Below are 27638 nucleotides of genomic sequence, written 5' to 3'. Positions count from 1 at the left end.
AGAAAGACAAAAAAGTCTGGATAGTGGACGTGGCAGTGCCTAGAGACAGCAGAATAGAAGAGAAAGAACTGGAGAAGATAACAAAATACAAAGACCTACAAACAGAAATAGAAAGACTGTGGCAAAAGCAAGCAAGGGTAGTACCAATAGTCATAGGCACCTTGGGTGCAATCCCAAAACAACTGGAGCACCACTTGAACACCATTGGCATTGACAAATTCGCTATTAGTCAATTGCAAAAGGCGGCCTTACTAGGAATTGCTTCCATCCTGCAACGATACCTGTAATACCATCAAAAATCCACATCTGCCTATCCCAGGTCCTGGGTAAAGACTCGATAGGTAGACAAAATGCCAAATCCAGTCTGAACATCTGGCTGACTGTGCGATGATCAATAATAATAATAATAATAAAAAAGTTGGAAGGGACCTTGGAGGCCATCTAATTCAACCCCCTGTTCAGGCAAGAAACCCCACACCATTTCAGACAAATGGCGGTCCAGTCTCTTCTTAAAAACTTCCAGTGTTGGAGCATTCACTGCTTCTGGAGGCAGGTGGTTCCACTGATTAATTGTTCTCACTGTCTGGAAGTTTCTCCTCAGTTCTAGGTTGCTTCTCTCCTTGGTTATTTTCCATTTTTCACACTTTTTCTCCATGGTCACATGCTTAACATCAGACACTTGTTCAACTGACTCATATGTACGACAGCTGCAGTGTCCCAGGGTCATGTGATCACCTTTTGTGACCTTCTGACAAGCAAAGTCAATGGGGAAGCCAGATTCACTTAACAACCCTATTACTAATTTATCAACTGCAGTGATTCACTTAACAGCAACAGACATTTTGGGCTCAGTTGTGGTCATCAATGGCTGTAATACATTGGTAGCATAGAACCCCTTAATATGAGCCATTTCAGTCTTGAAGCTGGTGCTAAATGTGAACTTTCTACAGGCAGAGTTTGTGGGTTTTGAACAACAGCCCCTCAGTTGTACAATTTTATCCATTTTTTTGTTTTTAGATTCATAGCCTCTCCCTATCTACACCATATTTCCACTATGTTAGCAGTTTCCCAAATGATGTTTGGCAGTTTGCATTGCTAGCTTGGTGCAGACCTGGTTCTTTTTAGAAAAAGAAATCTGAAACCCAAACATCGTTTTCTTAAAATGGGCTATATCCTAAAACTCAAAATTAGGGGGTGTGATGTAACGCCTCTCTGTTGATCCGATTGTCCATTTGGCACAAACAAGTTGAATTAGCTTGTTTGTGGGGAAGATTTGTGGGGAAAATTTGGGTTTATAAACAAACTGCAGATGACAATCCCTCTTCAAGGGAGTTTGGGGGGAAAAGGCAGTCCCTAATTGGGAGACGGTGAGTTCTAGTCCCACCTAATCCATGAAAGCAGATTGGGTGATTTTGAGCCAATCACCAGGAGACAGTGAGTTCTAGTCCCACCTAAGCCATGAAAGCAGATTGGGTGATTCTGAGCCAATCACCAGGAGACAGTGAGTTCTAGTCCCACTTTAGGCATGAAAACTGGCTGGGTGACTTTGGGCAGTGCCTTTCAAACCCTCCTCATAGTGTTTGCTTTGGGGGAAAATAGGAAGTAATACTAGGCATGTTCTCCAGTATTGAGTATTTGTAAAAAATAATAAAAGCAGGATATAAATAAATAAATAAACAAAGAAATAAATGGACCAGCACTTTTATTAATACAGAGAAGTAGTTTTCCTGTCACTTGGCTTGAGATTCTGGAAAGACTACCGTACTGCATCTCTTCCTTCCCTCTGTGAGCATATTCTCCGCTTCCCTACTCAAGACCAGGAGCAAATCTTAACTGCACCTGGTGCTTGAACAGCGTAAATTACATCCGGACGTGCTCTGGAGACACCCTGAACCGTACACACTCCAATTGTGCGGCCTCCCAATCACCAATTCTTTCCACCCGGCTGGTTCTTCTGAAAAGATTGTCCATTTGCTATCCTAGCCGTGTTGCAAATGATACTCAAATGATGTCCCCTTGCTGTATGGAGGCTGAGATGAGTTCATTATTTTAAAACTTACACCTCGGAGCAGAAAGAGCAATGTGCTCATGTCACACGGAGGCCTTTGGAGATATCCAAAGTGTTAGCCAATAGGAGAAGGAAAGCAGTATTAAATATGTTTGCTTTCTTGAGTTACTTACAGGTAGTCCTTGACTTATGACCACAATTGAGCCCACCATTTCCGTTGCTAAGCGAGACAGTTGTGAAGTGAGTTTTGCCCCATTTTACAACCTTCCTTCCCACAAGAGTTAAGGGAATCACTGCAGTTGTTAAGTTAGCAACACGGCTGTTAAGTGAATCTGGCTCCCCCCCATTGACTTTGCTTGTCAGAAGGTCGCAAAAGGGGATCACGTGACCCCAAGAAACTGCAACCGTCATAAATATGAGTCATATTCATATTCAGAATTCATAAATATGAATTCTGATCACATGATCATGAGGCTGCTGCAATGGTCGTAAGTGTGAAAAAATGATCTTAGGTCACTCTTTACAGTGCCATTGTACTTCGAACGGTCGCTAAACGAATTGTTCTAAGTCGAGGACTACCTGTATAAAGTAATAAAGGCAGGATAAAAAAAAAATCTAATGAATTAAACAAGGATCTTTGTCCAGGCTGTATTGGCAAATGCGTTTCCATTTTGTTCTGCCTCCATTTGTCTTTCGTTGTCGTCCAGGTTTCCGGTTTTGTTTCGACTTCTCAGAAAGCGAGTTGTGTTCTCTATCAACAACAGAGATGTAAATGCAATGTAATCCTAGCTTCTCCCATCTAAACCATTAGCTTGGGATCACAAGGTCCATGCTTCCCAACAGCCAGGCTGGCTGAGAATTCCTGGAGTTGCAGCCCTTGTAATTTGGAGAATATTAGATTGGTGGAATCCATGTAAAGTTTTTTCATGGTCTACAGCAGGGGTGTTCAAATTTAAGACCCAGGACTTCAACTGGGAGCAGATCAAGCATTAAAACAAGAGACTCATAACAAGGATCCTACTGTCCAGTGAATCCAAAAAAGACTTATTGTATCTACACTAAAATTAATTTTGATTACATTAAGTAGTTATTTTGGATGCCTTCCATATGTTTATGAAGAAATGTTATTCCAGAGGGAGAAGGATCATGAATAGTTCCCTCATTCCCAGAATTAAAAATGATATTATGGTACAACCTACGGGGCTTTCTCTGGGCGAATGTCATAGGGCAGTGGTTCTCAACCTTTTTAATGCCACGACCCCAACCGGTCATAAGTCGAGGACTACCCAACCGGTCGTAAGTCGAGGACTACCCAACCGGTCATAAGTCAAGGACTTTCCCTGCCCAGGAGCGCCACGCATGCATGGTGCCGCCCCCTGTGCCGGCCGAGGCGTAGCTGGCAAGCGGCAGAGATGGTGCAGGCCGACCACCGCGCTGGACCACCAGCTGGCCCAGCCCAAGGGAGGTAAGACACCCGCCGGGCCCCATGCGTGCCAGCAACCCTCCCTGCGCCCGTCGGCCTCCCACCCCTGGCCCTCTTTTACTTACATTTTTAGTAGTTGCTCAGCAGGGAGGGGTGGAAACTTCCAGAAAACTCGCCTTAGTTGCAGACAACTCACAGCACCATTTGCAGAATGGGACTTTTGGCGGGCTCAGCAGGGCAGAGACAGCCTGGACAATTCCTATTGGCTTGTGAAAGCCAATAGAATTAGACTCTATTCAAGAGAGTCTATTCTATTGGCTTTCAAAAGCCAATAGAATAAAAGGGAGTAGCACAGCTAAGGAAAAGGGGGAAAAAAATGGCGGACTGCGTTGTTTGGCGACCCCCGTGAAATGGTCGTTCGACCCCAAATGGGATCCCGACCCACAGGTTGAGAACCACTGTCATAGGGTCTCCTACTTGAACAGGGGATTGGACTAGAAGACCTCGAAGGTCCCTTCCAATTCCGATATTCTGTTCTTCTCATGGCCACCTATTGCAGGCAAATCTAAAAGACGTGTAGGCCTAGGGAAGATTTTATTTTGAACAATGCTCCCATTAAATTTGCCTCCTGGAAAATACGGTTCGGTATTTTATATGACACAGTCCATATAACCAGATGGGCCCGTCCTTTTCATTCAAGGCAATAAAAATGAATCAGTTGAAATATCATCTCAAAAGTTCCTTCGGGGGAGTTAAGGCTTCCCCCCCCTCCCCACGCTTCTGTTGACTGGTCAGTGACTTCATGGGATGAATATAAACGAGGGTAAATGTCCGCTGATACCGAATACCATAAGAAAGATACAGGTAATCCTTGACTTACAGCCACAAATGAAACTAGAGACGGGCATTGAGTGAATTCTGCCCCATTTTAGGACTGTTCTTGCCACAGTAATTAATTGAGTCACTGCAGTTGTTAAGTTAGTAACACGGTTGTTAAGTGAATCTGGCTTCCCCATTAACTTGGCTTGTCGGAAGGTGGCAAAAGGAGATCACGTGACCCCCAGGACGCTGCATCCCTCATAAATACAAACCAGTTGCCAAGCATCTAAATTTTGATCATGTGACCACGGGGATGCTGCAATGGTCGTAAGGGTGTAAAACGGCCATAGGTCACTGTTTTCAGTGCCATTGTAGCTTTGAACGGTCATTAACCAAACTGTTGTAAGTCGAAGAGTACCTGTATACATGTGTGGGCACTCCAAGGAATGTTTCAGGAATATTCTGCCTCATAGAACCTTAAAAAAGAAAACAAAAATGGTTGCTTTTCACTGTGCATGCTCACCATCCAAATCTAAATAAACAAATCAATGAACACAGAAGTTTATGGAGATGTAAGGGCAGCTGAACTTAATTCCAGGTAAAATGTTATATAAATGTGCAACCTGGGAATCCTACTTTACACACAGAAAGACACACACAGACACACACACAGACACACACACAGAGAGAGAGAGAGAGAGAGAGAGAGAGAGAGAGAGAGAGAGAGAGAGGGGAAGAGAGGCAAAGAAAGGAAGAGAGAGAGAGAGAGGAAGAAGGGGGGAGAGGGAGAGAGGAAGAAAGGGAGAGGGGGAAGAGAGAAAGAGGAAAAAAGAGGGGAAGAAAGGAAGAGAAAGGGGGAGAGAGAAATGGAGAGACAGGGATAGAGAGAGGATGAGAGAGAGAGGAAGAAGAAGAGAAGAAGAGAATGGGGAAGCGAGAAAGAGGAAGAGAAGGGGAGAGAGGGAGAGCGAGTGAGCAAGCAAGAGAGAGAGTGCATTTTAATAATGCAACTTCTACCTTTCCTAGTCACAAACTGCAGGTGAAAAAAATAATGTCCATCCATGTGCTCAGTGAATTATTTATTTCTCCTGCCCCTGTTCCTGAAAGAACCTGGGAAAGAACCAGTTAAATTTAGAAGAATTTAAGCTGAGCTCTGGTTGAGCTTTCTCCCCTGAACGAATGTTCCCATATTCCATTTTATTCTTGTTTGTGTATATATACAATCACAGTTTAGCCAAACCTAAGCACATTTTGAGTCCAGTAAATTATAGCAATTGAGAATATAAACGTGCATCAAACTAAGGACAACATCTATCTAATATGTGAAGGACTGCACTGATAAGCTGAAGTACAGTTTTTTTTTTTAAAAAAAAATTAGGGATGAAGATGTTTGGATCATCCAGTTCACTTCAGTCTATCAATCTATTTATATCTTCGGGCTTTGCTTAATGCTACTAGCCAGCCACCATTTGCTAAGTGCTATCTACTGATGGTTTTCTCAGTATAACACATTTTAAGATGGGGGCCAAATTCCAGAATTGTACTCAGATTTAAATTTGCTGAGTATCAACTCCTTTCAGCAAATACTCAATCATCCATGTCACGGTTGTCCCAAAGATGCTTTTCAAAAAGCAACTGGACTTCCTTGTGTTTTTTTTCCCTTGACAATATTTTGCTTCTCATCCAGAAGCTTCTTGTCTGAGAAGCAAAACATTTTCAGGGAAAAAAAAAACAAAGAAATCAGTTGCCTTTTGAAAAGCACTTTTGGAACTCCCTTGAGCAGCAAATTCTCTGTAATATATATGCTACCAATTAGGTAATAAAATTTGACCTGCTTCTGTTCATCCTGGCTGAAAAAATTGGTGAAGGAACATAATTAAATAATGTATCTGGCAGTGGGATTCGGTAGTGGGCGAGGGGAGGTGACATCATTCCGTGTGGTCATAGACTCACTTTTTTCTTTTATGATGATACTTTTTTTTTGATGTGGTATATGAAACTCACTACATTGTGATATTCACTCCCAAGTGATGTCCATTGGAACTTCAGGCATGAAAGATAAAGGCTACAATTTAATTGGAATCAAACTGATGCGTTGCTCATCCCTGTGCACAGGAATCTAGTCAACTAACGGTTAGCACTATTTTGGCGCTAGATAATGGTTAATGGAATTCAAGAGGGGTTGGACAAATGTTTGTGACTATGTAGACACTCTAGACTGATTCCTCTTTTGACTCCACCTGCAGATTCTGTCAGTCCTACAGGAACATAATTCTAGATAGTTGTTCTTTTTGGCTGAAATATAATTTACACTGAGATAAAGAAGAGGAACTAGATCCAAAGATGGTGTAGAAAGTTAAATTTGTTTTCCTCAGGACCCTGAAATATTCTCCCCTTCCCCCCAAACATTCACAGGGGATTCAGTGGAGACAGTGGCCCTGTTGTGTCCATAATATACTTTGCACTGTGTTAGTAATCTTACAAAGAGTTACAATGCCTTAATGCCTTGCTACCCATCTTCAAAAGCTGGTTTTCAGTTAATTCTGTTTTACTTAACATTAAAAGGGCAAAATGTCCTACTATGGCTTGGTAATGTTACCCATCGATTTCAGTATAACATATTTCTGAGTAAATGGCTATACAAATTGCAAGGGTAATAAATGTGTAAAGAATACTTTGATAACACATTTTTCCCCAAAGAATTAAATGCAGCTAATTTTGTATAATTTTTATATGCCATTGTCTTGAGGAAGAACTTCTTAGTTTAAAAAGTGTCAAGAAAGAAGAAAATGGCTTTCCAAAGCACCTTTTGGAGTAGATTTTTTTTTCATGTTTCATGATATTGATGGATAAGCCCTTCTTTCCTATGTCCCATGGATGCTGCCAGAAAATAAATATGTTTATTTTATTTTCCACCTCTACCAATGTAATCCTTACAGCTTCTGCTTTGCACACTGGCTTAAATGACAGTTCTGATTATTTTTTTTTAAAAAAATATTGATTTATTCATTTTAATGATGGCTTCCACTAACCAATCTTTAACTAACTGTGGTTGTTTAATTACAGAGGGAACATTCCCACGCTCAACAGGTACAGTAATTCTCCTTTTTAGCTCTTTTAAAAAGTAGCTAGTTGTCAGACGAATGTGTAGTTTTAACACCATTTTTTTAAAAAAGGGTTCTTAACAAACTAACTTTTTTATTTCGTTTTTTGGGGAATCTGGCTCCCACTCAAAGCTATACCAATCTCTAATCCTTATTTTCAGCGTTTTGTTTTTACGTTTTCCTCCGTTCCTCTTTGAATGTTTCTCTGTTTGTTCTTCTCTTTACCCTTCCTTTTGGCATGCTCTAAAAATGACTTCACCAGTGCTCAACACTTGTCTTACCTGCCTTAAAAACGTGTTCCAGATCTTGAAGCAAAACTGGTCGGTTTCCTTCCCTCCTTTTTTTTCCTTGGGTAGCAAAGATGGACCCCCAGCTGGCCAACCCAACAGTTGGGATTTAAAACAGAGTTGGTATTCCAAGTGGTTTTCAAAAAAATATAGATAGGTAGTCCTCGACTTACGATCACAATTGTGCCCCCAATTTTTGTCGCTAAGTGAGACAATCATTAAGTGAGTTTTGCCCTATTTTACAACCTTCCCGGTCACAACTGTTAAGTGATCACTGCAATTGTTAAGTTAATATCATGGTTGTTTAGTGAATGCGGCTTCCCCGTTTTCTTTGCTTGTCAGAAGGTTTGCGAAAGGGGATCACGTGTCCCTGGGAATGCTGCAGCTGTCATAAATATGAATCAATGGCCAAGCGTCCAAATTTTGATCACGTGACTATCGGGATGCTTGCAAGTGAAAAATGGTCACAAGTCACATTTTCAGCGCCGTTGTAACTTCGAACGGTCACGAAACAAACTATTGTGAGTTGAGGACTACCTGCACATTGGAAAAACATAATAATTCTCCAGACTTTCTGGACGTTGATCCATATCCCAAATTTGTGAATGTCAAATTTCCCAGCTGGGGAAGGTTCTGAACGCAGGATCCTTAACCTTTTCATTTCTCTATATCTTAAATTTTTTTTTTAATAGGAAAGAGATTAGCAAAATATCCTTGTCAGTGTTTGCTCACCTGTGAGTAGAAGGGATGTTGTGTCTTCGCTCACCTGGCCTTCCCTGAGAAAGTGGCCATTAGCTTCTCTCAGACAAAGGTCCGTTTTCAAAAAAATGCCCAAGGGAAGAAAAGATTTCCAAAGTTTTTGAATTAAAACACTGGGAGGTGGGAGGGCGGAGAACCTTTTGGTTGGGGCTTAATTACCCAGTTCCTAAAGAAATAAAATTTATCTTATTGGATCGCGACCAAGAATTGGCAGAGTGGATTTTGAAGACTAGCACTTAGCCTTTTACAGCAGGGGAAGCAAACAGAAGACGCCTCCAACTTAACCACTGTCAAGAAAGACCCTAGAGCAGGGTTTTTAAAATCCTTTTGGGCTACAGATCCCTTTGAAAGTCTGGTGAAACCTACGAAAACCTAAATATTATTTGAATATTACATGAAATAAAATGCGGATCATACTCCAAAGTCAATGGCTCAGATTTGGCTATCAAAAATATTTTAAAGGTGAGTCACCTTGTCAGGGAGATGGGTGGCATAAAAATTTAATTAATAAAAATAAACAACCTCAAATTACTTTAGACAGGGAAATTTATTGAAGACAACAAACATTTTTGGAGAGTAGAAGCCACGCCTTATTTAGCTGCCTACATGGGTTGCTGACTGAAAAACTAAATTTAATGAAAATATAGTTGTAATGTTTTTCTCAACCAAGTTCAGAAGGCTCCTAAACTCTTATCTATAGACATCAAAGAGATCTGTGGAATTAAGAATTAATTAAGAACCCTGTTCTAGACCATCATGTGTGAAAATGATTTCTGGATGGGGACGGCCCAGTCAATGGCTTCTAGAGGTAGCTTTGTTTTTCCTGCTTGTTAAATCTTCCACCTGTATCTCCAGTTGGCTGAGGGGTGTATTCTCTCCAGTTTGAATGCCTTGGCAGAGATAATTTTCCTCTGCCTTAAATTAACTTTTTTTTTTTAAATGCCAATGATTCACCACGGCTGTTCAGGGAGGAGGGTGGGTGGAAAGTGCTTGGCTGAGAACTAATTATTATATAGTCATTTGTCAGGAATGATGTACAGCCTCTCACTTGAAAAAGAATGTATTTGCTTAGCCGTCTTCCAGAACTGTGTTTTCTCCACCCCCCCCCTTGTTTCTTTCCTTTAAATGCAATTTTGCAAATATGGCTAAAGGCAAATTGGAAGGGGTGGGATAAAGATAAGCGGGAACTCAGTGGCTCATTCTATATTCTGGCCTGTTTTTCTCTAAAGTAGTAATCACTGCACCATTTGAGGCAGGAGATAGAAGACTTGACATGACAGAATTTCTTTCTGTGTCAGAAGGAAATATCCCACATTTCACAAGTTAGCATGCCCTGGACAAGTCTATTTTTTTTTCTCTTAACCACCCAACAGGTTAGATTTTCACAGGTAGGAATTTTTTTTTATCCACACAACAAAGCATTCAGTCGTTGCAGTTTCCTCTCTGGTAGAAAAGTGATGGCTTTTTTGTAGAGGTATTTGAAACTTTGGACCACGATCTTCTGCTTTGTATTTTGTGAGGAACTCATCCTGTAACATCAATTGATGTCACGATTGAAGGACCCAGGGGAAGGTTCTGGGTTCACGTACATGCATGCACACAACCACTTTGCTGTCTGGCAATTCACTTGCCATTGACCAGGGGTTTCCAAGCCTGGTAACTTTAAGACTTGGTGGACTCTAAGAATTCTGGGAGTTGAAGTCCACAAGTCTTAAAGTTGTCAACTGTGGAGACCCCTGCAGCAAAAAAAGAGATATTTTCAACAAATCAGCAAGGGTTAGGCTGCTGTTGTGTTAGGTCATATTTATCACAAGTTGCTGACCGAGGACTGGTGTGTGGAATGCTTCCTTCTGAATCGGTGTTTCTCAACCTTGACAATTTTAAGGAATGTGGACTTCAACTCCAAGAATTCCACAGCCAGCATTGCTGGCTGTGGAATTCTGGGAGTTGAAGTCCACATGCCTTAAAATTGTGAAGGTTGAGAAACACTGTTCTGAATCAAAATGTTCACCAGACATTGTGAAAGATCTCTAGTGGTACAGGGTATCAGTCAGTATTTGCAATGCCACACTGCTGAATCAACCATTTCAGCTGGTCATGATGTAGAAGAAAGATGAGGAGAGGGGTAGATGTAAGTTAAGATGAGCCATCAGTTGGATTCCAAATGTTGACTCATGAGTAGTTCCATGATGACCAACAGTACAGTCATCTAGCAGTTGTTTCTCAGTACCAGGAAGTTGCTCTCCATTGGAGAAGTAATGGGATCATCCAAAACCCATGGTTGAAGAAGAAATATGCTATGTAGGGGTGACCATGGGGATGATAAAAAATTCAAGATGGCGGTGCAATGGCACAATTCAAACCCCGCCTCCTTTAATGTGCATTCCTTGTTAAAAAGGGGTGGGGCTTAGACTGGCTGCCATCTTCTCCCCTTTGACCAACTCTCCAAATGTCCTTGGAATATAAGAAGCTATTTTATTCCAGGCTAGACTCCATTTATAATATTTGTATCCTTAGGAGCCCCACAGTCACTCCTGGGTTAGGCTGCCTCAACAAAATGGCTACCAAATGAACATACGGGATTATACATGCATACAACCAAACCAATTTAACACTAACCAAATTCAGCATGGTTGGGTGACTGCTGTTCTTATGAACTGGTCAGGTCTGTTGTATACACATAGCCTCTAGATCAGGGGTCTTCAAACTTGGCCCTTTTATGACTTGTGGACTTCAACTCCCAGAATTCCTCAGCCAGCATGCCTGGCTGAGGAATTCTGGGAGCTGAAGTCCACAAGTCATAAAAGGGCCAAGTCTGAAGACCCCTGATCTAGATGGCTTTTAGATAGATGCTCACAATAACATCTCACACACCTGTTTTAACACCATCTCTTGCCAATTCACAACATGGGTAAGATTATTGCCTACAGGTAGTCCTCAACTAACAACCCCACTTTTCTGTCGCCAAGCAAGGCAGTTGTTAAGTGAGTTGCGCCCCACTTTATGAGCTTTTTTCCCACAGTGTTAAGCGAATCACTGCAGTCGTTAAGTGAATCGTGCAGTCGTTAAACAAATCTGACTTCCTCCAATGACTTCACTTGTCGGAAGCCAGCTGGGAAAGTCAGAAATGGTGATCAAATGACCCCAGGACACTGCAATGGTCATAACTATATGCCAGTTGCCCAGCAACTGAATTTTGATCACATGACCCTGGAGATGCTGCAATGGTAAGTGTGAAAAATGGTCATAAGTCACTTTTTTCAGTGCTGTTGTAACTTTGAACAGTCACTAAATGAATGGTTGTAACTCGAGGACTACCTGTATTTCAGAAAAGCAGAACATTTCTGAGCCTGGTCTGTTGATGCTAATATATGGGCATTGAAATCCAGCATAAAGGTTATGCCCAGCTGGCACAGTGGACAATACCATTCTTAGGGATTTCTAAACATATTTCAGCATGTTCTTGTGTATTTGTGTTGATGTACATCCATGGCCTTTGTTCAAAGAAAATATACTATGTCTTCAGAAACTAAAGTAGCTCTCTTTGTGTACATGGGCGTTTGTGTATATGTGTGTTCTTAATTTGCAAATGCTAATACTATCTGTTTATCATCTGCTTCTGTCTGCCAGGGCAATGTATAGCCTCATTGTTGAAAAGTAAAGAGCTTGGGAATAGTCAAGATATAAATTATTCTGCAATATATGTGGGTTTTTTTTAAAAAAAATAATGGAACAGGAGAGAAGAATGCCCCCCTGATCTTCTTTTAGACTATGCTATTTATTTATTTATTTATTTATTTATTTATTTATTTATTTATTTATTTATGAGACTTATATACCGCTTTTAAGTGCAAGCACTCTCTAAGCGGTGTACACCAGTAAGCAATGTATATATATATATATATATATATTTTACATTGCCCCCAACAATCTGGGTCCTCATTTTACCTACCTCGGAAGGATGGAAGGCTGAGTCAACCTTGAGCCGGTGAGATTTGAACCGCTGATCTGCTGAACACAGTCAGCTAAAGTGGCCTGCAGTACTGTTCATCAAACAAAAATTACAAATTTGAACGAACAAAATGAAAAAAAAAACTAAAATGTGACAGGGATGGCAGGCACGTTAATGCATTTATGCACGCCCCCTTAAATATGGGATGAGGTCCACAGAAATTAAGTTGGAATTAAAACTATGAAAGTTAACAGCTGAAACAACTGAATTGGGTAAGATACTCCAGACTTCAACAACTCTATAATTCTGGATGAAATTCGCTACCAGCTGTAGTCAAAAATCAGGGTCCTGTTGCTGTTGGACTCACAAAGCGTGAGGTCGAATTACAAATTAAGATAGCCTTTAGTGAAAATTTCACTTTTGCCTTCTATTGATTAAATTATTTTAGCAAATTCCACCAGTTATGGGTTTTGTTTTGTTTTGTTTTTTGTTTTCATTCAGCCTCAGTACTTCCATCTGCAGAATGGGTTTAGGATAATCTACCTCGCTAGAAATGTTACAAGTCTGTGATGCAGATAAAGTGCTTGAAAGCCCTTTTCAGATGCCAAGGGGCTAATGGAAGTGGGGATTCTTGCTCAGAGTAATCCCGCTGACAGAGTTCTCTGGAAAGCCACGAACCTTAGATTACTCGTAACCAATTTTGCTGTCTTTTAATTTCAGCAGGTAATAACTATTTCAGAAAAGCAGACTTAAGAATCTGCAGGGCTGCAGACTGTAAATCCAGCCTCGTGGAATTAAAATTATTATTAAATTCCTGACCTTTTAAAGACTGGCTCAGATAAAAAAATTAAAAAGATAGAAGTGGTAGAAATAAATAAATAAATACTAGCCACATGGGCAAAATCCAGCTCAATACATTCCAATAAACCAATGTGAATGCTTTTAGATATCCAAAACTCAAGAGATCAAACTCTGAAGCCCCCATCTATTCACTAGGACAGTGATTCTCAACCTGTGGGGTCGAATGACCATTTCACGGGAGTCGCCAAACAACGCAGTCTGCCATTTCCCCCCCCCCCTTTCCTTAGCTGTGCTACTCCCTTTTATTCTATTGGCTTTTGAAAGCCAATAGAATAGACTCTCTTGAACAGAGTCTAATTCTATTGGCTTTCAAAAGCCAATAGGAACTGTGCAGGCTGTCTCTGCCCTGCTGAGCCTGCCAAAAGTCCCATTCTGCAAACAGTGCTGCACCAGTTGAGTAGTCCTTGACTTATGACTGGTTGAGTAGTCCTTGACTTACGACCGGTTGGGGGTCGCGGCATTAAAAAGGTTGAGAACCACTGCGCTAGGATAATTACTTTTAAACGCCACAATATATGTAAGGCATTACCATAAAAAGGGAAATAAAAACAACAGCCTCTCTCCCCATCCCAAAATTTGGGTAGTCTAAAGTATTTCCTTGTGGTTTGAAAAACCTGGTGAAAATTTCAAATCCTAGAATGCTAGTTATAACAGAGGCCTTAGAAGACTTATCCACCATCTTATCCAGGACTCAGTTTCTATGGCTGTCCCTCTTACATTCCTGACTTGCAACAATTAAAAAAAACAACAGCATCAGAAACAAAATTACAGATTCATAATAGCATGCAAACGTATTAACCATGACTAAAACCACCATGAAATCTCCTATGCAAGGCTCCCACCATGCTATATATAGATAATACATTCAAACTTTCTTCCTTACAACAGCCTTGCAAAGTATTGGAAGGATTTTCCCATAAAATATGAGTCTTTGCATACAACATTAAAGTTCAGGATTTCCGTTGTTGCTGCTCAACTGTTTTACTGGCCAAACTCAATCCCTGTAATTTTTGTTTTTACCTGAACATATATATTTTTTTTAAAAGAAAAGGTGAAAAAAAAACAACACCCTGAGGTAGAAGCTCAATTGATAGTAGTCTGTACTAGTAGCCGCCTTGCTAGTTTTGATGGGGATGTGGTTTCCTCCTTGGGGTGGAAACTACACCAAAGAGGAAACTATACCCCCACCAAAACTGTCAGGGCAAACTATTGCATACAGCAAAAACATAGCAGACACCACACTCCCTCATCCTGATGATAATGAGATGTCTTCAAGCTGCCAACAAGGAGTTTGCAAGCTCTGAGTCACCAAGCTCAGAGACCATCAAGAGTTCTGTGTTTCCACCACTTTGGAGTCTTTTCCTCACCATGAAGGAATAGTTCTTTATATAATACATCCATGGGCTTTTGATTGGTCCATGGTTGTGGGGGTTTTTTGGGTGTGTGTGTAAAAATTGGCTAACCTCTTGTTGTGGTCCCCAAACTCTGTGAAGCAGCCTTGTCTATCAGCCCAGCCACTTGTACCAGCTGTAGGGAGGGAGTAAAATGCTCTATCCATCCTGCAAGCCATTGCAGTGGCTTGTAGACGTAGCCAAAGTAACATATTAAGAGCCTTGATAACAACAATACAGACATTGACATCCTTTTCCTGATCTTTTTTTGGTGTTTGCTCAGGATGTTAAGTGGCAAAGCCACAATGCATTGTTCTAGTTCACAGAAATCCTTCTAGCTTTAAAAAATGGAAAAGTTATAACAAGTATAAAACCAATATTCTCACTCCTCTTTTGATCTGCTGTGATGTTTCGGTGAACACTGAAGCTCCTTTGAAACTCATTTTCAGTTCTGTTTAAAACCTGGTTAGCAGGTTCCTCAACTGACTATCCAGATTCCCCCCCCCCCCCAAGAATGTTGGAGGTTACTGAGTAGCACATTAGTGTTATTCTGTTGCCGCTATTATTTTAACTTTGGCCTCTTGGTTATGTAGTACAGCTAACGGTTCCCCAATTGGTAGAACAATTTGCCACTTCTTGTTTTGAATTCAGCCCTGTCAAGAGTTGAGGAAGAGGGTGGGATGAGGGCAGGGTTTGAACACACCAACGAGTAAATCTTGGAAACCTGCCTTCTGTGAATTTAATTTTGAACAACCATTCAGATGGTTTCTTTAGCAAAGTTAGAGCCAACAAAGCGGTAAGCTTAAATCCACTCCTATCCTATTTTTGTGTGCTTGTTTCTTCAAACTTCTGTATGCCAAACCAAGTGAAGTTTTCTCCTTTATTTTACTGACACACACCCTTCCCCCCCCCAAAAAAAGAGAGAGAGAATCTCTAACTCAGTGGTTCTCAACCTTTCTAATGCCGCGACCCCATAATACAGTTCCCCATGTTGTGGTGACCCCCAACCACTTATACATCACCAGGTGCCAGGGCCGTGGCCAAAGAAAAGGGGGGAAAAATGGCAGACAGCCTTGTTTGGTGACCCCCGTGAAATGGTCGTTCGACCCCAAATGGGGTCCCGACCCACAGGTTGAGAACCACTGCTCTAACTAGTTTTGTGAGCTCTTTTGTTTCTCCTGACTTTGAGCCCTGTCTGTCCTCTGCTGATCTCCTAATACGTCCTGTGATTTGAACCTGCTGTTTAGAATGTCCTTCTCGTCTAACCTTAACCATTACGGGATGGTCCACGTGGCCAGTGTGAGCGACGTTCTCCTGGACAATTCTTTCACCCCACCTTGCCAGCGCATGGGAGGCATGGTTTCCTTCCGAACCTTTGAAGACTTCGTCCGGTAAGCAATGGAGGAGTACCAGAGCTGGGACAGGATGGCTTGTTGTCCATCACTTCTGCTTTCAGCTTCTTCTGTCTGAAGTCTTGTCCTTCTGCAGTGTACAAACCCCAGGTTGAGCTAGGTATCAGAAAAGGGTAATTTGAGGGCAGAATTGGAAGGGTAGGAGGACAAAATAGCATAGGGATCTGGGGCAAAGCTCTGTTTAACATATTATGAAAGAGATGTTGGTTTAACTTTGAATATCTATGGAGGTTCTCAGTCATCCAGGTCACGGTTGTCCCAAAGGTACTTTTTCAAAAGGCAGCTAGATTTTCTTGGTTTTTTCCTTGAAGACGTTTTGCTTCTCATCCAGTTCAAGAAGAACTGAAGAAGCTTCTTGGATGAGAAATGAAACGTCTTCAAGGAAAAACCAAGAAAGGCCAGTTGCCTTTTGGAAAAGCACCTTTAGGTTGAGCTTTGAAATTGTCTGCTTTGTCTGGGTAAGGGAAGGTATTGGCCTGTGCAGTTTGTCATCATATAGTTCAGTGTCTCTCAACCTTGGAGACGTTAAGATGTATGGACTTCAACTCCCAGAATTCTCCAGTCAACAGTGTTGGCTGAGGACTTCTGGGAGTTGAAGTCCTTCTGAAAGCCACCAAGACTGAGAAGCACTTGTAATGGCAAGCAATTTTGTCCCCTACTCTTCTCTCTTCCTACTTGTTACACCTTTTGATGTTGTGCTTTGCCTTCAGAAATATTGCAGGATATTGTGGGCCAGAGAAACCAGAAGAGGACGGGTGGGACACGTTTGAGGCAATGAAATGGAACGCTGGGAATATCTTAAAATGTTAGATTGCTATTGGATGTTTTGATGATGGTTGATCTTTTGCTTATGTCCTGCTTCAGACTTTTTGATGAGATTATGGGATGCTTTTGCGACTCTCCACCTCCAAGTCCCACCTTTCCAGAATCGGGACACCCGTCCCTGTATGATGAAGATAAGGTACAGTAGTCTATTCTGATTGGGTTTGACAGTAGAGGCAGCTTCTTGAGTTGAGTGGACGGGGGTGAGTTAAAAGAGCTGTGGAGAAAAAGGTGTGTGCAAGCATATGGATGCAGTTCATTAAAGCAGCTGTATCTTTTCTGGGTTTGCACAACGTATTTGAGTACCAATAGAAGAGAATTCTTGTAGCTCAGGGTTGAAATGCGGGGTCTTTAATGCTCTCTGGGTGCTTTCTTGCAGATGTTTTATTACCCTTGCACTGATGATGTTATCTAGTTGGGTAATGAAATGCTGCAAGAAAACAACCAACCAAGCTCAGAGAGCATCAAGGACCCCACATTTCAACCCTGAGCTACAAATATCCTCTTCTGTTGGTAGCATACATGGGCATCCAATGCTTCAGAAAGCATGCAAATGAGAGAATTTTGCATGTAGGCAAATCTCAACCTAGCACTGATGATGTTACTTACTTAGGTAACGAAATGTCTGCAAGAAAACAACCAAGCTCAGAGACCACCAAAGGCTCCAGATATGCATACTTTTTTCCCTTTGAATCTGAAGGAATGCACTGCCCTAATCCATAGTATTCCTTGTTTCTGAGGATGGCAGAATCTTACGGGTTCCAGATCTATGAGAAACGAAATCCGAGTCGCCAAGATGTCATGCAAAATTACATGAGGCCTATTCATAAGGCAGTGATGGTGAACCTTTTTGAGACCGTGTGCCCAAACTGCAACCCAAAACCCACTTATTTATCACCGGGTGCCAGATGGGCGTGGCCCAATGGGTGGGCTTGGCTGTGGTGGTCACGGCAGATTGGGTGGGTGTGGCAAAGGTGGGCATGATCACCTCGATGTTGCTCGTGGGGAGGGACGCCTGTGGGGGCCGGGCATGGTTGGAGGAGATCCAGGGGGTCTCTGGCAGGTGGAGCAGTGGGCAGGAGGCTCGTCCTGCGCGGTGAGGTGAGGCAAGGCGAGGCAGGGCGGGGATGCTATTGTCACAGAGCAAGGTGAGGCAGGGGCCGGGGCAGCTGCTGCCTGACACCATCAGCCCCTGCACACAGAGGCCAGCGAGCGCATGGGTGCTGGGATGCATCTGGCCATGTGAGACCTTGGCAAGTTAGCAGGCAGCTGGTTGAAGACGGACGGTTGCCATCTCCGAGGCATGGTGCATGTGCCACAGAGAGGGCTGTGAGTGCTGTCTCTGGCATGCGTGTCATAGGTTCGCCACCACTGGCTTAAGGGTTGGAAAACCTTTCAGGCATTGGATGCTATCGCATGAAGATGTGTGATGGCATAGTCTCAGTTTTGAAAAAAAAAAATGACCCCATATCTTGCAAGACTATCCCATACCTTGAGAAGAGGAAATCTCATTCGACAATGTCAACTTAAGGTGACATCGTCTGTAAGTAACAAATTAAAGATTGCATAGTTTTAAGATTTAATTATTTAACTAGTTGTCTTTTTATAACCTAGTCAGCCACCCAGAGCTGCCTGACAGGGCAGATAGGTGGCGTAAACATTTAATAAATAAATAAATAAAATAAAGCATGTCAGAAATCGTATGAGATTTGGGCCCTACATTTATTGCATTTTTGACAGCTATGAATAGATGCTCTGAAAGTGCTCTGATAGTGCAGTGGTTAAAGTGCAGTTTTGCAGGCAAACTCTGCCTACAGCCTGAAGTTCAATCCTGACAAGCTCAAAGTTGACTCAGCCTTCCATCCTTTCTGAGGTCGGTAAAATAAGGACCCAAGATTGTTCAGAGCGATATGCAGATAATCCTTCTACATTGTAAACTGCCCAGAGAGTGCTGTAAAGCACTATGGCAGTGGTGGCAAACCTATGGCATGCATGCCAGAGGCGGCACTTGGAACCCTCTCTGTGGGCACACGTGCCGTTGCCCCAGCCTTGCCTCCCCCCTCAATCCCCTCCTCACCAGCAGCCCTGGAGGAGAGTTGCCCCCGAGCGTGGCCCACGTGGAGCAGCGCAGCCATGGCAGCCAGGCAGAGTAGACAAGACTCTGCCCTCACACTCCACTGCGCACAGTTGATGCTGCAGGGTGCAGGCAGAGGGCGTGGCCGCCATGGCGCTACTGGGTTGCCTGGGCGATCTGTGGCGGGTCCTGGAGCAGTGAGTGGCCCTGTGGGCAGGCGGGGCGGGGATGGTGGGGGCGGGGCAGGGGGTGAAGCAGAGGCGGGGCCAGTTTTTGGGCACTCGGTCTCTAAAAGGTTCGCACTATGGGTGGCATATAAGCCTAATTGCTATTGCTCTTGTGATGTCTAGCTGGATCACTAATGCTCAAGTGTGACACACCAATGTGTCGGTGATTCTTGCTTTGGCAATTTTTAAAAACAGTTAAATTACAGAATTTAGAAGGAGGTACTGTTCCCATCTAAAGTATGAACGGCCATACTTCCAGAATTCTGAAGGGTACAATAGGGTCTCCATTCCACCTGCAAACATTATGCAGCCATCGATTTATTACTGCATTTTCTCTCTCTCTCTCTCTGCCTCCCCCACGCCAATCCACCTTCTGATTTTTCTTTGAACCATAGAGCGCTCGAGATGAACCTATTCATATCCTGAATGTCGCCATTAAGACTGATTGTGATATTGACGACGAAGGTCTCGCTGCCATGTTCAGGGAATTCACGCAGAGCAAGGTGCCGTTCCTCAGCTATCTGTTTTTCTTCATCTGTTTAGCAAAATGGAATGCAGATTCTATCCATCACTGCTGCTGTCTTACTACTTTTTTTTCTTTTTCTTTTTGAGCTGTTCGCTTATCTTTAAAGACAAGTGTCAACTCCTTGGGACAACAGCCTTTCTCCCCCCCCCCTTCTGGAATGGTCACTGATAGCACTATAGAAAATAATAACATGGCTCAGCAGCTCTCTAGCCTGAGTTATTTGTAAATAATTGTAGAAGTCACTCAGCAGTATCACTTCACGACTGAACAAGGGTGCCGTCTGATTAGATCTTAAAAAGTAGAGTCTCTCTTCTCATTTTTTAACTCTGCCAGGAGAAAAACCATCGTCGTGCCAAGACTGACCTTACTTTTCAGGCCAAGGGGACAGGGCAAATTAGACCTTTTTTGGAGATCCCATTCTTGGTCTGTTTAGACCAGTGGTTCTCAACCTTTTTAATGCCGCAACCCCCAACCGGTCATACGTCGAGGACTACTCAACCGGTCGTAAGTTGAGGACTACTCAACTGGTGCAGCACCGTTTGCAGAATGGGACTTTGGCGGGCTCAGCAGGGCAGAGACAGCTTGGACAATTCCTATTGGCTTTTGAAAGCCAATAGAATTAGACTCTATTCAAGAGAGTCTATTCTACTGGCTTTCAAAAGCCAATAGAATAAAAGGGAGTAGCACAGCTAAGGAAAAGGGGAAAAAAATGGTGGACTGTGTTGTTTGGCGACCGCCGTGAAATGGTCGTTCGACCCCAAATGGGGTCCCGACCCACAGGTTGAGAATTGCTGGTTTAGACAAAATACAGGTAGTCCTCGACTTACGATCCCAGTTGAGCCCCAAATTTCTGTTGCTAAATGAGACAGTGGTTAAATGAATTTTGCCCTATTTTACGATCTTCCTTGCCACCGTTGTTAAGTGAATCACTGCAGTTGTTAAATTAATAAATATGATTATTAAATGAACCTGGCTTCCCCATTGACTTGTGCTTGTCAGAAGGTAGCAGAAGGGGATCACGTGATCCTGGGACGCTGCAATCGCCATAGATACAAATCAGTTGCCAAGTGCCCAAATTTTGATGACGTGACCATGGGGATGCTGCAACAGCCATAAGTCTGAAAATGGTCATAAGTCACTTTTTTCAGTACCATTGTAACTTCGAACGGTCACAGAATGAACTGTCGTAAGTCAAGGACGACCTATAAACGATTGATACTTAATACAAATGAAGACCCTCCTTCTTACAACTGGACTGGAACAAAAGGAAGCAGATTGAATGACCTATTTCAATTTCTGAAAGGCATTACACAGTCTTTGTGAGAAGCAGTGGTGGCGCTGTGGTTAGAATGCAGCATTGCAGGCAAACTCTGCCCAATGCCAGCAGTTCGATCCTGACCGGCTCAAGGCTGACTCAGCTTTCCATCCTTCCGTGGTCGGTAAAACGAGGACCCAGATTATTGGGGGGGAAAATTCTGACTCTGTAAACCATTTAGAGCAGGGTTCCCCAACCCCTGGTCCGTGGACCGGTACCGGGCCACGGCATGCCAGCAACCGGGCCACAAAAACAAGCAAAGCCCCATCCGCGGGATGCAGGCAGCATACAAAACCACGCCCCCTCCGGTCCGTGGAAAAACCGCTCTCCATATAACTGATCCCTGATGCCCAAAAGGTTGGGGAACTCTGGCTTAGAAAGAGCTGCAAAACACTGTGAGGTAGTACAGTATATAAGTCTGCTATTGCTATTGCTATTTGTTGCAATTACTTTATTAAAAACATTAAAATGATGAAATTTGCACCCCTTTTTCCCCTATTCTATTTTTATTTCATTTTGTTTTAATACATTTTTTAAAAAGAAAAATAAATACTTAAGTTCATTTAAGGGGGAACCTTAAATCCCCCAGCTTGGAACAAAAGCAATTCAGTCAAACCAAGCCTTGCCTCAGGATGCACAGATGAGGAATGGCTGTTTTGGATCTCTTTTGCTCCACCCTCAAGAATCCCTAGATTTCATTTCTTCCCATATAATGAACTGTTAAGCTAGTTTTCTTTCATTTGCATGAACGGGCTTGTGGGGTGTATGTGTGTGTTTGTGTGTGTTTTAAGTGTGTCTGGAAGAGAGAAGGCGTTGTGCATTAAACTATCAAATAGCTTGATCCAAATTGCCCAAATAAATTTCCACTCTCAGCATGTCCCAACAGGATTTCCCCCTGCGCGTTTGTACGTGTGAGTGTGTATGTGCGTGTGTATTTGATAGAAATTAGGATCGTATACTTGTAAATGACTGGTGGAGGTGATTGAAACAGACAGTGGAAATAGAGTTCCTCCAGGTGTTGGTACCTAATAGTGCCGTAATAGCTGTTGAGTCGCTAGGAGGTCTCTATTATTACAATGTAATCAGAATCCCGTTGCTATATACTTATTGTCTGACACTTGTGGAATTTTAAAAGCAATAACCTTCTTTTTTTAAAAAGAAAAATCTCAACCTCATTATTAAAGTTATTTTCCCCCGCTTTCCCCCCCCCACCTTGACGACAAAAATGCTCATTTTCAGAGGGCATTTACCATAGTAAAACTTTCTCTTCTGATAAAAAGGAGTTGGATCCTGAAGCCGAGGACATGAAGCTTTGTCTTGTTTTCTCTTCCTACTGAAGTCTTTCTTTTTTCCCCCCTCACTTCTGGTTTTGGGTGAGGTGGAGGCGGAGACCCTTTGATGGGGTCTGTGACAACTCACCGCGGCCAACTCCCAGCGGGCGACTCACCGCGGCCAACTCACCACAACTCATTGCGGGACAAGAGTTACCCTAATATCAAAGCCATGGTGGAATAGAAGCATTAAAGAAAGGATGCAAAAGGAGGGACAGAACGAAATGTGAATGGCAAAAATTGAAATAATTTTTAAATGATTTTAAATAATTATATTGAACTGTCGAATTTGTCCCTCGGCAAGTTCTCCCGTGGCGAGTTGTCCCATTCCACTTTGATGTAGTCCAGACAAAAGCACCATCTATGAGTTTGTTTTATAAATGTCATAGGGTCTCCTGCCTGAGCAGAGAGCTGGACTAGAAGACCTCCAAAATCCCTTCCAACCCGGTTATTCTGTTATATATATGACTTTATACACTACCTTTATTGTAAGGTTGCACTAATAGCATCTTGCAAGTCACCTTTCTGGAAGTCCATTTTGGGCATGAGCAACAAAAATTAGCTATTGATTCTGCCAAAGTGGTGTGAACCGGCTGAATCCCACCACAGTACTTGGGTCTATATGTATGTGAAAGTCTCCTTAGTCTAATGCAGAGGTCCCCAACCTTTCTGGCACCAGGGACCGGTTCCGTGGAGAAAGGCTTTTCCACGGACCGGAGAGTGCGTGGTTTTGTGTGCTGCCTGCATCCCATGGATGGGACTTTGCTTGTTTGTACACCCCAGTTGCTGGCATGCCACGGCCCAGTACCGGTCCGTGGACCGGGGGTTGGGGACCCCTGGTCTAATGGTTATGGCACCAGGCTAGAAAGCAATTCCCATGTATGGTTCCAGGACTGTAAATAGAATTTCACTTACAATAGCAGGTGATGTAGGACAGAGTTCCCCAACCTTTTGCGGCTGGTAGCCCAGAGCTGGGGGAGAGGGGGAAAAGAAGGGATGGTTTTGTGGGGCTAATGGGGCCATGACACTTGTGCGAGTCAAGCTGCAAACACCTGCATGAGTGAGACCACAAACATCCATGACAGTCGTGCGAGTGGGACTGCGAACGCCTGTGACACTCACGCAAGCGGGGCTGCGAACACCCATTATGTTCACGGCGATGCAACGGCCAGCCACTCATGCGGCCTGGTGGCCAATAGCCCGGGCCTAGTAGTGGGCCACGACCCATGGTTTAAGGACCCCTGATGTAGGGGATGACTAGGCTGAGTCCGAGGGAGGGGTCAAATGCATCATCAGTCTCAAGTCCTTTCACGCCCACAAGAGATTTAAGTCCAGCCCACCTTGAATTCCTTTGACTCTTATCTACCCCCAATTTGCTTTGACTGTTAGTAGCTCAGATTCTTGTAGAGCAGTGGTTCTCAACCTTTCTAATGCCGCGACCCCATAATACAGTTCCCCATGTTGTGGTGACCCCCAACCACTTATACATCACCAGGTGCCAGGGGCGTGGCCAAAGAAAAGGGGAAAAAATGGCGGACAGCCTTCTTTGGCGACCCCCGTGAAATGGTCGTTCGACCCCAAATGGGGTCCCGACCCACAGGTTGAGACCACTGTTGTAGAGAGTAGTAGCATGAAATAAAGCTGAACTGCCTGGACTCCTGATTTTCTGCCCTTGACAGGTATAATTGAAAAAGAAAAAGCTTTACAGTACAGAGATTTTTTTTTTTACAAGTTTTCATTTTGCTGACCGTCTTTCCCAACATACTTTCTCATGCTTCTTTCCGCTTTTGCAGAAATCTATCCTGATTGACCATGGAATTCGACGTCTTACTTTCCTGGTGGCCCAAAAGGTATTTAGACCTCTTGATCTCCCTCAGCGTTTTTTCGTTTCGATAGCTTGCATGGCAAATCAGACTGATTTTAATGGAAGGAAAAAAAAATATCAAATCATGTTCACAGCTGATTTTGTTTTATTGGTCTTCAGCTATGCAATGGTTTTTCGATACGTTCTCTGAAGAAAATTAATTGAGAATTGAAAATGATGACAATATTGTACAGCTTGTGATTTTTTTTCCCCCTTAATTCACTTTTAATTGATGGACTAATTGCTAGTTTTGTTTTGCCTCTCTCCCTCCTTTTGCTCCTCATGCCATCGCGGCTTACATTTTGGCTTGCAAGGATTTCAGAAAGCAGATCAACTATGAAGTGGACCAAAGATTTCACGTAAGTAGAAACACCATTTGTGTTTGAAATGAAGAGAAAAAAAAAAGAAATGTTGATTTTAGCTTTTGACAATTAGCTTAATCTTATAACAGAAATGATTACTACTCACAGTATAGCTGAGTCCTAAAGGTGCTCTTTCAAAAGGAAACTGGATTTCCTTTGTTTTTCCTTGAAGACGTTTCGCTTTTAATTTGAGAAGCTTCTTCAGTTCCGAAGCATCTTTGGTCCACAAGAAAACCACCAGGCTCAGAGAGCACCGACAACCCTACAGTTCAACCCTGAACCACAAATAAATAATGGTTGTTAAGTGACTCTGGCTTCCCCATTGACTTTGCTTGTCAGAAGGTTGCAAAAGGTGACCCCAGGATCCCAGGACACTACAACCGTCATAAATATGAGTCAGTTGCTAAGTGTCCAAGTTTTGCTCACATGACCGTGGGAATGCTGCAACCGCCACTGTGAAAAACAGTCATAAGCCATTTTTTTCCGTGCCATGGAAACTTGGAACAGTCACTAAACGAATGGTTGTAAGTTGAGGACTACCTGTATGTTGTTTCATTTTATAGTCACACTGTCCCAGTGCCACCTTTTTCACCCCATCCCTGTTTTCTTTCCTCTTTCTTCGAAGTTTAAACGCTTTGTTCTGGGGTTTGTGGACTTCCTAGGATAAATTACATATTAAATATATAATAAATTATATATTATATACATATACATACACACACACACAAACACACGAACGGACCTATAACGCGTTCAGTGACTAAATTACCAGCACTTAAAGGAACTATAAAGGCGAAGCCGCCCCAATATCAGCCTACACTTTGAAAACATTAGCAGTTGCTAAACGAAAGCTTAGTATTTCAATAAAACTTTTTTGTCCTGGAGATCAGTGTTTTAGCATATCTTTTTATAAATGAATATACCTGGGACTCAATTTTTTTTAGAATACATACATACATACATACATACATACATACATACATACATATTTGTTTTCTGAGGTTTTCGCGGGTGTTTGTATGTAGATCTTTGATCATTCGGGTTTTCTCCCGCGTAAAATTTGAAGTGTCTTGGCGACGTTTTGACGAAGTCCCATTCGTCATCTTCAGGCTGGTGTTTTCAGCTTCGTGCTCCTCGAAACGTCGCCAAGACACTTCCAATTTTACGTGGGAGAAAACCCGAATGACCAAAGATCTACATACATACATTTTTTGGATTGCTAACAAAGAATAAGGGAGGATGGAATAGCTATTTCAAGCTTCTTAGCTATCTTCAGCCAAACATACCCTTCTGTGATTCGAACCTGGGCTGCTTACATGTTAGGCAGCTGTGTTAACCTCTAGGCCACAGGCTCTTTCTCACTTTGTCACCTGTATCACCATCTTTCCCTGAAAATAAGACCGGGTCTTATGTTAATTTCTGCTCCAAAAGATGCATCAGGGCTTATTTTCCGGGTAGGTCTTATTTTGGGGAAAACACAGTACTAAATGCGTCCATCTGGCTGACGATCTTGTCTGGGGCTTATTTTTAGAGTGGGGCTTATATTACGAGCATCCTGAAAAATCAGGCTAGGGCTTATTTTCCATTTTGTGTCTTATTTTCGGGGAAACACAGTATATATAAAAAGCAAAAATGTTCCTTACATGCCCAGGCCATCTCTTCTGGATCGCTTTGCCTGTGTCGATCGGCATCACCCAGCTTTTAAGGACGACTCTGAAAGCACATAACAGATACCAATCAATCGATGGCTTTCAGACAGGAAGCTGGAAAAGTATGGATAGCTTAAGTGAAAAGCAAGGGGCTTTAGAAAGTAGAAATCCGAGCAGTTTAAGGGAATAAAAATGGATAACTGGAGGGGAAAAGAGAAAGTTTCTTTTAATGCTTGTGGATAAATCCACAGGCCGTCGAAGAGCTTGGTGTAATTCCTAAGCAAACAGCCGGACAGTAATCAGAACAGAAGAGTGACGGGGACATTAAGATGGCAAGAAGTCAGATCAGACGATTGATCTGTTTTATTCCGCATTGTCACTGGCAGTCTTCTACAACCTAGCACAGTGATGGCGAACCTTTTAGAGACTGAGTGAACAAACTGTAACCCAAAACCCACTTATGCATCGTTGAGTGCCGGGTGGGTGTGGCCCATTGGATGGGTGTGGCCCATTGGATGGGCATGGCCCATTGGGTGGGTATGGCCCACTGGGTGGGCGTGGCTGCAGTGGTAACGGCAGACTGGGTGGATTAAAAAGTTCAATCAATTCCAACTTTGCAAGATCTTTTTTTTTTCCGTGAGAAGTTGAAATTGACTGATTGATTGAACTTTTTTTTTTTTTGCACACGACGGTGGAGGCCTAAAGCGAAAAGGTTTTATAAAACCCAGCTGAAGGCCTAGGACTGGGGCGACGGTGTGCGTGCCCACAGAGAGGGTTCTGAGTGCCGCCTCTGGCACCCGTGCCATAGGTTTGCCATCACTGATACAGATACAGGTGGTCCTCGACTTTACGATCACAGTTGGGAAGAGAACTTTGGCGACTAAGCAAGGCGGTTGTTAAGCAAGTTGCAATATGTTTTTTTTGCTGCGATTGTTAAGCGAATCACTGCAAATGTTAAGCGATTTGAGTGATGATTAAGCGAAGCCAGCTACCTCCATTGACTTTGCTTGTGGGAAGCTGGTGGAAAGGTCACAAACGGTGATGTCTTGACTCCCAGGCCATTGCCACCGTCATAAATACACGCCTGTTGCCAAGCGCCCAAATTTTGATCAGGTGACTGGGGTAATGCTGGGACAGTTGTACGTATGAGGACCAGCCCTACGTCACTTTTTTCAGCGTCGTAACTTTAAACAGTCACTAAAGGAACGGTTGTAAGTCAAGGATTATATCTGTATGGTAGGTTGCAGTTTAGGGACTATTTGCTGAGACTTCTGGGACTTGTTTCTAAAATGTCAAGGATGTCCTAGAATAGAGGGAAGAAGGAGAGGCAGTTTCTCTAGAAGTGGTCTGGATTAAATTCATGACTTTCTGCGTGCAGAAGACCTGTATCTCTGGTGGATTATAATATGTCTTCTAAAAGTAAAATAAGATTCTAGTCCTCATGCTTCCACA

At 42.8% G+C, this 27638-nt stretch overlaps 1 protein-coding gene across 5 annotated transcripts in view; it reads left to right on the top strand.

The window, feature by feature from the left end:
• The window catches only part of ACACA (acetyl-CoA carboxylase alpha), a 268972-nt gene that overhangs the window by 118175 nt on the left and 123159 nt on the right, over window positions 1-27638 (top strand). For 2 of the 5 annotated variants that reach the window (XM_039350414.1, XM_039350418.1), the window contains 6 exons: window positions 7317-7340; window positions 15852-15995; window positions 16881-16977; window positions 19535-19642; window positions 24105-24161; window positions 24490-24534. In XM_039350414.1, the coding sequence (XP_039206348.1) occupies window positions 7317-7340; window positions 15852-15995; window positions 16881-16977; window positions 19535-19642; window positions 24105-24161; window positions 24490-24534 (475 nt within the window). The remainder of the gene's footprint in view (window positions 1-7316; window positions 7341-15851; window positions 15996-16880; window positions 16978-19534; window positions 19643-24104; window positions 24162-24489; window positions 24535-27638) is intronic. The other 3 variants (XM_039350415.1, XM_039350416.1, XM_039350417.1) reach the window with 3 other exon arrangements.

Source organism: Crotalus tigris, unplaced genomic scaffold (assembly GCF_016545835.1).
Source record: "Crotalus tigris isolate CLP2741 ecotype Arizona unplaced genomic scaffold, ASM1654583v1 scf7180000018330.590113, whole genome shotgun sequence".
NCBI classification, from domain to species: Eukaryota; Metazoa; Chordata; class Lepidosauria; order Squamata; family Viperidae; genus Crotalus; species Crotalus tigris.
Note: the sequence above shows the minus strand (reverse complement) of the source record. Positions and strands in the feature narration are given on the sequence as shown.